Source organism: Otolemur garnettii, unplaced genomic scaffold (genome assembly GCF_000181295.1).
Source record: "Otolemur garnettii isolate 467f Iridium unplaced genomic scaffold, OtoGar3 scaffold00077, whole genome shotgun sequence".
In the NCBI taxonomy this organism is placed as follows: domain Eukaryota; kingdom Metazoa; phylum Chordata; class Mammalia; order Primates; family Galagidae; genus Otolemur; species Otolemur garnettii.
In genome coordinates, this window is record NW_003852472.1 from 2,441,393 (window position 1) to 2,450,646 (window position 9,254).

General features: G+C 47.8%; 1 protein-coding gene across 1 annotated transcript; it reads right to left on the bottom strand.

Moving 5' to 3' along the window:
- Positions 1–723: 723 nt before the first annotated feature.
- TBL2 (transducin beta like 2) lies at positions 724–9,254 on the bottom strand. Its single transcript, XM_003794194.3, has 7 exons — positions 8,967–9,254; positions 6,412–6,542; positions 5,980–6,164; positions 4,851–5,002; positions 4,371–4,497; positions 2,911–3,063; positions 724–2,705 (listed from the first exon to the last, which is right to left on the bottom strand). Exons 1-7 carry the CDS (start codon positions 9,094–9,096, stop codon positions 2,243–2,245), a joined length of 1,341 nt encoding a protein of 446 aa, XP_003794242.1. The 5' UTR covers positions 9,097–9,254; the 3' UTR covers positions 724–2,242.

Consider the following 9,254-nt stretch of genomic DNA (forward strand, 5'->3'; position numbering starts at 1 on the left):
CCAGTGGGAAGGAAGCTGCCAATGAGAGATGGGGATGGCATCTGGCCCATATTAGTGTTTTCTTTGGTCCACTGTGTGCTTATGTTAAAAAAAATTGTTGCCAACTTCTAGCTTTTCTAAAACAGGCAATTTCTGCTGGATTCCTTGAATAATAAGTACCAATCATCCCCATTCCACATCCATGACAAAAGCCCTCCAGCTCTCTTCAGTCCCCACCATTTCCTATTGTCTAACACCCAGATGACTGTGGTCCAATTCACACACTATATTACCCACTTGACATCCATAAGCGTTTAAGCTGAAACTCCTAAAGCAAACAAATATCCAAATAGCATTAAGTAATATAAACGTAAAAAGCTAATGTGATGGATATGATTATGACTGGTGGAAAGGGCTACTTCAGATTGGGTGGTCAGGGAAGATATCTCTCTTAAGCGTAATTGCAAACGAGAACTGGATTATGACTTACATGACAAATTGCCAAAAAAGAGAAAAATGGTTCCAAGCAGAGGGAACAGAATGGCTTACTCAGTGTATAGCAATGTTGGGGTGGTTATGATAGCATTAAAAAGGTCACAGAAGAAGGAAGAAGCCATATTACATAGGACCTTGCAAGCCATATAATAATTTTGAATTTTATCCCACGTGTGATGGGAAGCCTTTGGAGAGTTTTAACTAGGGAATAATGTGATCTGGTTTACATTTTCAAAAAACTCACTCTGCTACATAGAAGAGTAATTTAATGAGGCAACAGAAGAAGCAGGGACACCAATTAGAAAGTGATACCATAGTGGTCCAGTAGGTGACAGTAGCTGGGACCAGGATGATAACAGAAAAGATGGCAGCAAAAAGCAGCAGAGTAGGAATGTAATGTGAATCATGACCAAAAGAATGTTCTAATGAGTGGATGGCAGCAGCAGGGGTGGGACAGAGCGGGTGATGAAAGGGGAGTAATGAAGGATAACTCCAAGGTTGTGCCTTGTTGATTTATAGGCTGGAGATAACCAGGGGAAGTACCAGTTTTAGTGAGACCCATAAGACTTTCAGATGAAAAAATTCTGCCTAGACTCAAGTCTTCCTAGATTCCTTATTTCTTGTACTTCCTACATCCATGCAGTCCTCAAATTCCAACATTCAAACTTCTAAACACCTAATCTCTTATCAAATCTATCCCTTCAACTTCATACTCACGGCCTCTGTCCTGATTCAGTCCTCTCTTGCTTTGACTTTTACAACAGTCTACTGCAGCTATGAATAACTAACAAAAAGCACTTAACAGACATGTCTGATCTCTCTCTTCCACCAGCCATCTTTGATGGCAGAAACCATGTCTTATACATATTTATCTCCAGGCCTAGTGCTGTGCTGGGCACACAGTTAGCACTCAACTATCTCACAAACTGAAAGAAAGGTGTCCTCACAAAGGAAAAACCTCCTGAAAAGAGAAACCCCACCCTGGGAATCTATGATTCTTCAACAAAACTTAAAGTGGAACCATATAAAACATATGATCAAGTCCCAGAAAACTTTGCCTTCCCAAGGAATGTTATTTCTTTTTAATTTAGTTTCAAGCCACACTGATTCCTACTTTTACCTAGTTGTTAATGACAATGGATAATATTACTATCTTTTCCTGCTTTTCTTCAAAAACTAGGGACTTAATACTCTCTTAGCTTCCCACCTTTTTACAAGGAGGTCACAGGATTATTCTTTATTTTACAAATAAGAAAACTGAGGCTCAGAATGAAATCTCTTACTTACTTTTTTAATGGAGTTAGCCTTGACTAGATTAAAACTAGCCTTCCCTTGACCCCAGACCACAGTTCTATAATTAGAAGATACTCCAATCACCCACCCTTGTAAAATTGCTTAGTAATCTAGATGTTCCCTTGGTTTTGCCTCCATATTTATAAACTTTTAAGGCATCAGGGTAGTCACCACAAGGTCAAAAACCATGTTCTCTCTTCTCTCTACCACTCTCCTGGGTTCTGGGTGAGCAGATTTCATCCCTTAGGCCCAGGAAGAAAGAAGCACCTTAGTCAGTAGTCTAGGAGGAATCACAACCAGCAGGAAGAGAGAGAGGGAACTAAGTAGGCAAAAATAGTTTCAATGAGAAAAAGAGGAGAGGGGCGACCAGTAAGAAAATAAGGAGACTCCTTTCCAGCTGGAAGTACCTGGGAAAGACAGGTAGCAGCAATGGGGAGAGCAGGTAACTGATCCCTCCTGTCATGCCTTCCCAGAGTCATTTCTTCAGGGTACCCAGGCTCTTTAGGGCCTCCTGGGCCTGTGTTAGCTGCTGCTGCAGCCTCTGGCGGGTGCTGTCATTGGAGGCTCGCTTCAGGTGGCTCTGCATTTCCTCCACCACTGCCCGGTGGCCAGGGGTATTATGGAAGATCCGTACTGCCCGGTCGCCACAGGAGGCCAGAAACCGGCCAGTGATGTCAAAGGACAAGTCGGTGATATACTCCCCATGGACCTGCTCAAAGCATTCCTCCTTCTCACCTCGCCGGGTATTATAGACATGAATACTGCTGCCAATAGCCAAGGCTAAGACCTGGGCATCAGGGGACAGTGCTAGGTGGCACAGCATGGTGCCTGCCTCTTCAAAGTGGCCTGTCCTCAGCAAGTAGGGGTCCTGCTGTTTCTTGTATTCCACATCTATATCCCATAGTTTCCATGTACCATCCTTGGAGATAGAGGCCATCCTGTAGCATGGAAAAATCACAGTTCAAGCCCTAATTCACCCTGGGGGGGAGCGTATTGGGACAGCTCAAGGGGCTCCAGCTAAGAACCCAGGTCTACTTCTGCTAAGGTCAGGCACCCCAGCCACTTCAGAGCTATAGCACAAGGACCCTGCTTGCCAAGAGAGGCCAAGAGTCACTGTTAAGACGTCAGAGTGGATTCACTCACCTCCGGGAGTCATTGGAGAAAGCAAAGGAGTAGACAGCTGCAGAGTGGCCCTTCAGTTCAAAGGCTCGCACAACCTCCTGGAAGTCCCCCTTCTTCCCAAAGCAGACTTCCCAAACCTTCACATCTGGGGTGAAGCCACATGAGGCCACAAACCTGCCATTCAACCCAAGTTCCTTTAAAACTTAATGTTAAGAGCATCCTGTTCCTGCAAACACCCTAAATCTCTTTCCTGCCAAAGTTAATAATCTCACATCTGAACAACACTGATCCTTTAAAAATTCCTGGGCCAGGCGTGGTAGCTCACACCTGTAATCCCAGTACTTGGGAGGCTGAGGGGGGTGGATGGCCTGAGCTCACACATTCGAGATCAGTCTGAGCCAGAGCAAGACTTCCTCTCTAAAAATAGCTGGGCGCCTGTCATCCAAGCTACTCAGGAGAGAATCATTTTGCCAAAAAATGATTTGGCAAGAGAATCATTTAAGGCAAGAGAATCATTTAAGCCCAAGAGTTTGAGGTTGCTCTGAGCTGCGATGTCACAGCACTCTACCAAGGGCTACAAAGTGAGACTGTCTCAAAAAAATAAAAACAAATAATAACAATAATTCCTTATATGTGAACACAGTTTACCCTGATAGCCTTGTTCTAAGATTCGTAGTACTCCTGGCCCCAACTTTTTTTTTCTTTGCGACAAGAGTCTTACTCTGTCACCCTGGGTAGAATGCTGTGGCATCATCATAGCTCACAGCAACCTCAATCTTTTGGGCTCAAGAGATCCTCCTGCCTCAGCCTCCTGAGTAGCTGGGATACAGGGACCTACCACTACGCCTGACTAGTTTTTCTAATTTTTTAGTAGAGACAGGGTCTTGGTCTTGCTCAGGCTGATCTTGAACTCCTAAGCTGAAGCAATCCACCTGCCTTGGTCTCCCAGAGTGCTAGGATTATAGAAGTGAGCCACTATGTCTGGCCTCACCTTTTAAAAACTATAGATGGGGCAGCACCTGTGGCTCAAAGGAGTAGGGCGCTGGCCCCATATGCCAGACATGGCGGGTTCAAACCCAGCCCTGGCCAAAAACTGCAAAAAATAAAAAGCCAGGCATGGTGGTGGGCATCTATAGTCCCAGGTACTCTGGAGGCTGAGGTAGGAAAATCCTTTGAGCCCAGGAGTTCAAGGCTATAGTGTGCTATGATCATGCCTGTGAATAGCCACAGCCTGGGCAGCACAGTAAGACTCCAGTCTCTAAAACAAACAAAAACAAACTACAGATGAAGAAACAGCAACTAAAGATTGGGGATGGCATGCATGAAATTCCATTGCTACAAGTAGGAGAGCTGGGACTTGAATCCAGGGCTCCTGACTCTACCATGTACTCTCTTTCCACTCTGTGAAGCTGACTCTCTGTTCTTCGTCTGCCACCAAGCCCCTCTCCCCATCCCACATGCCAACCCCCCTCCTTCCTCACCTGCTGCAACGGGATATAGCAGCATGTGTATTGCTCATCTGGTTTGTGTTGATGGTAGATAGCACCTGACCTTTCAGATTCCAGATGAGGATAGTGGTGTCACTGGAGACAGTCATAATGAACTTCCCTGAGGGGGTAGGGAGTGATGTGAGCTGAAAGCAATGGCCTGACCAATTGCCACTCTCCAGAGAAATACTTAGAAGGTCTCTGCTGCCCAAAGTATCTATGCTTCCCTCCCAGTCCAAGGGTCGCCACAGATAAGGACTTTGTCGAGGGCTATAGCTCTTCCTTGCCTCCCCGGGAACTTGGTGTGGTTTCTGGAACTCTATAGCAACACAGAGCAAGGCTGTTTAGGGCCAGAGGCCCCCTTGTCACACTGAGGCTGAACAAGTATCTCAGGAACCATCAACTCATTCAGGAAATATAACTGGACTATTTCTTTATGCCTTGGGCAAGCTCTACCCTCTGAAAGCTGCTTACCTGTGCTAGCAATGCCAATGTTGATGACAGGTGCCTTGTGTTTTTTAGGGAAGTCCTCTGGGGTGGCTGTAAAGGTGTAACCCCCATCTTCTCGCTTGGTCATTTTGAAGACACGAAGGGTTTCCCCACTGGCCAGCCAGACAACGAAAGCTCTAGAGACAGGTAGCAAACAAGTCACTCCTTTATCTGGACATTAAGGCCTTTTTTTTTTTTTTTAGAGAGAGAGAGTCTCACTTTGTTGCCCTCAGTAAAATGCAGTGGTGTCACAGCTCACAGCAACCTCCAGCTCTTGGGCTTAGGTGATTCTCTTGCCTCAGCCTCCTGAGTAGCTGGAACTACAGGTGCCTGCCACAGCGCCTGGCTATTTTTTTGTTGCAGTTTTGCCGGGGCTGTTTCGAGCCTGCCACCCTCAGTATATGGGGCTTGTGTTCTCCTCACTGAGCCAGAGACGCTACCCAAGGCTTATGTGTTCTAAGTCCTGTGCTGGGTTCTAAGAAAAATCAAGATCTTCCCATATACCCTTACAACTTCACTCCTTGGTTCAAAATCTTGCAAGCCTCCTCAAAAGATAGGATTCTTTTGGCCTGGCACAGTGGCTCACTCCTGTAATCCTAACACTCTGAGGCAAGTGGATTGCCTGAGCTCAGGAGTTCAAGACCAGCCCAAGCTAGAGCAAGACCCCATGTCTACTAAAAATAGAAAAACTAACTGGGCATTGTGGTGGGCACCTGTAGTCCCAACTACTCAGGAGGCTAAGGCAAGAAGATTAGTTGAACCCAGGAATTTGAAGTTGCTATGAGCTATGACACAACAGGGTGACAGATTGAGACTCTGTTTCAAAAAAAAGCAGGGTTCTAATGGCTTTGGCTCCTTTAGAAGCTCCAATATAGCTTCCAAGACTTAACCAGAAACCAGGCTATGGTACTCCCTGGATAAGAGGTTGTTTCCTGTTTCCTTGATGCGTAGCAGCACAGCCCTCCAGGGAGCTCCAGGCAGTACTCCTGATACTCTTTCTGTTACCCCAAGGGAAACCCTGGGTCTCTGTTCACTATCCTAAATCAGATATGGGAATGCCATAAGTCTGGAGCTGGGCTTCTGCAGGCAAACCTGAGGCTCCATCCTGTCCCACCTGCAGTCAGGGCTGAAGCGCACCAAGGTGGCGTGGTCCAGCTCCACATTGGCTCTCATACTGCGATGCTCCCGCTGTAGAAAATCCTTGGTGCTCCAGATGCGGACAGTGCGATCATCTGCACAGGTGGCCAGGTACTTGCCGTTGCTGCTAAAGTCCATGCAAGATATGTTTCCACTGTGGCTCTGGGGGAAGGGTTACAGGAAGTGTGAACAGGACCCTTCAGGCCGATGGAGAAGCCAAACCTGGAGGCCTGTTGCCTGGATTAAGAGGAAGCTGAGGATAGGCTGAGATGAAAAGGGATGAGCTAGGGCATCTTCACTGATGTTGACCAAATGCAGAAGTCTCTAATGTGCACAAACTACTACAAAGGAAAAGTCTGGGAGTGGTGAGTCTCTATGTATGCGTATTGTGCATGGGCACACCACATACCTTCAGTGCTGCGGCCAGGAGGCGGTGCGTGAAGTTGTGTTGCTGAGGCTTCTCCTTGCGAATCCGCTGATGCTGTTTCTGCTTCTTGGATCCCAATGATTTGCTAAGTGGAAATCCATTTGCTTTTTGACCTATAAGGAAGGGCATGTCAGTCATTCATTCACTCATAAACACTGGCCACCTATGATTGGTCAGGCATTGAGTACAACAAGAGAACTAGATACGACTTTTATCCTCAGGAAAAGAGAAAAAGTATGATATAGGCAAAAACAGGATTTGGAATCAGACCAGGGTTTAGATTCTGTCTCTACCAATGACTGATATTGAGGCGGCTGCTTATGGTAAGTCCATAGAGCACCTTAATGCAAACTGAAAAAGGCACACTCTGGACAGATGCAGCTGGGTGGGTACACAGCAGGTTGAGAGGGGTTGGAAGAGATAATATATACAAAGTGACTACCAAGTGTTAAAGGTTCAAGGGAGTTCCAGGCAGAACTCAAGAATAAGAGGAAGTCAACATGTACTGAGTGAGCCCTGTGCCAGGGATGACACCACTTATATATAAAATATCTTATAAAATATCTGTGGCTCAGTGGGCAGGGCCAGCCCCATATACCAAGGGTGGCAGGTTCAAACCTGGCTCTGGCCAAACTGCAAACAAACAAAAAAATAGCTGGGCATTGTGGCAGGTGCCTGTAGTCCCCGCTACTCAGGAGGCTGAGACAAAAGAATCTCCTAAGCCCAGGGGTTGGAGATTGCTGTGAGCTGTGATGCCATGGCACTCTACCAAGGGCGACAAAGCGAGACTCTGTCTCTAAAACAATAACAACAACAAAAAATATCTTATTTGAGAATCAGGCTAGTGACCAAGCTGGCATGCATTAGATGGCAGCAGATTTTCCCCAGTTCCTGCAGAGAAAAAAAAAAAAAAAAACTCCTGAGGCCCACATAGAAAGATGGCCACAATCTGGCCACTGCTTACTTCTCCAAGCTTGTCTAACCAGATCCCCTCTCGCACTTACATCATATTAAATGCTGTTTAGTGACTCCTTGCCTTCCTGAGTACTGCCAGTGGCAGGACTGTCTTCTTTGGCTTCCTGGCAAACTCCTTACACAACCCTCCTTCAAGACCCCACACCACCTCCTGTTTCCTGCTCTCAAATGATTGCCTTGATACCCTCCCCTCCCACAGAAAAGCAGGGCTGATAACTCCCTCTCTTGTTTTCTGTTTCTAGTGCTGACTTCTATGAAACTTATACTACGTTTTTTCCCTTCCATTTTTAGATGTTCATAATCCACAGATTTACATTTTCTTTTTCTTATTTTTTTTGAGACAGTCTATGTTGCCCTCTGTAGAGTGCTGTCACATTATAGCTCACAGCAACCTCAAACTCTTAGACTTAAGCAGTTCTCTTGCCTCTGCCTCCCAAGTGGCTGGGACTACAGGCACTGGCTATAACGCCCGGCTATTTTTTTTTTTTTTTGAGACTGAGCCTCAAGCTATCCCCCTGGGTAGAGTGCCATGGCATCACAGCTCACAGCAACCTCCAACTCCTGGGCTCAAGCGAGTCTCCTGCCTCAGCCTCCCAAGTAGCTGGGACTACAGGCGCCCGCCACAACGCCTGGCCATTTTTTGGTTGCAGCCATCACTGTTGTTTGGTGGGCCCGGGCTGGGGATTCGAACCCGCCACCTTAGGTGTATGTGGCTGGCGCCTTAAGCTACGAGTCATGCTCGGCTATTTTTTATTGCAGTTGTCATTGTTGTTTAGCTGGCCCAGGCTGGGTTCCAACCCGTCAGCCTTGGTGTATGTGGCTAGTGCAGTAACCACTGGGCTACAGGCGCTGAGCCACTTTTTCTTATTTTTGAGACCTCCCAGGCTAAACTGCTGTGATGTCATAGCACACAGCAACCTCAAACTCTTGGGCTCAAATGATCCTCTTGCCTTAGCTTCCCAAGTAGCTGGGACTATAGGTAACCACAATGCCCAGCTTGTTTTTCTATTTTTAGTAGAGGGGTCTCGCTGTTGCTCAGTGTGGTCTTGCTACCTCCCAGAGTGCAAGGATTACAGGCGTGAGCCACCACTCCCGGCCCATGGATTTACATTTTTGATGTATTTCTCCCTTACTGGACTCCTTAAAGGAAAAGATTCCAAAGGGGTACTTATCACAGGGTAATAAGTACTCAATAAACGTCGATGTATGCTGCGAACTAGTCCGACAGTGCTTTTTCTAAAATCAAGAACATGAAGCACTTTTAAGAATCTACAACGCTCTCACCGAAACCACCGGCAGCAGTGGGGGGATTAGAGGGAAAGCGGCTTGGAGTTGGCCACTGCAAAAGCTGCAGCGCGCGACCCTGGTCCTAAAGAGTCCTGCCCAAGGGGTGCGACAGCCAGCGAGGCCGCACTTAAGTCTCTGGAGGCGACGCTCATTTCACAAGAGGAGAAACCGAGGCCCTGAGAGCCCTGGCCCTCACCAGGCGCGGTCCCAAGACCACGCGGAGGCCGGGTGCGAGGTCCCCGCCTGTCGCCCCTGCTTGCTCCGGACCCACTTACGGGCGGACTGGCTGCACCTCTCTTCCTCAGCGCGCAGCCACCCCCGCGCTACTGCCGCCGTCGCCATCAGGGCCAGCAGCCCGAGCAACAGCGACAACCCCATCAGCTCCGGCATCTGCGGCAACTCCATGTTGGCGGGACTGCTGCCACCTCAGCTACTAACGCCGCGAGTGCCCGCACGTCTCCGCGGTGCCGCGCACGCATCGGGGGCGGGGCCTGGCCGTTAGGGCTTCTGGAGGGGCGGAGTCTGGCCGTTGGGGCTCTTTGAGGGGCGGGGCCTGGCCGTTA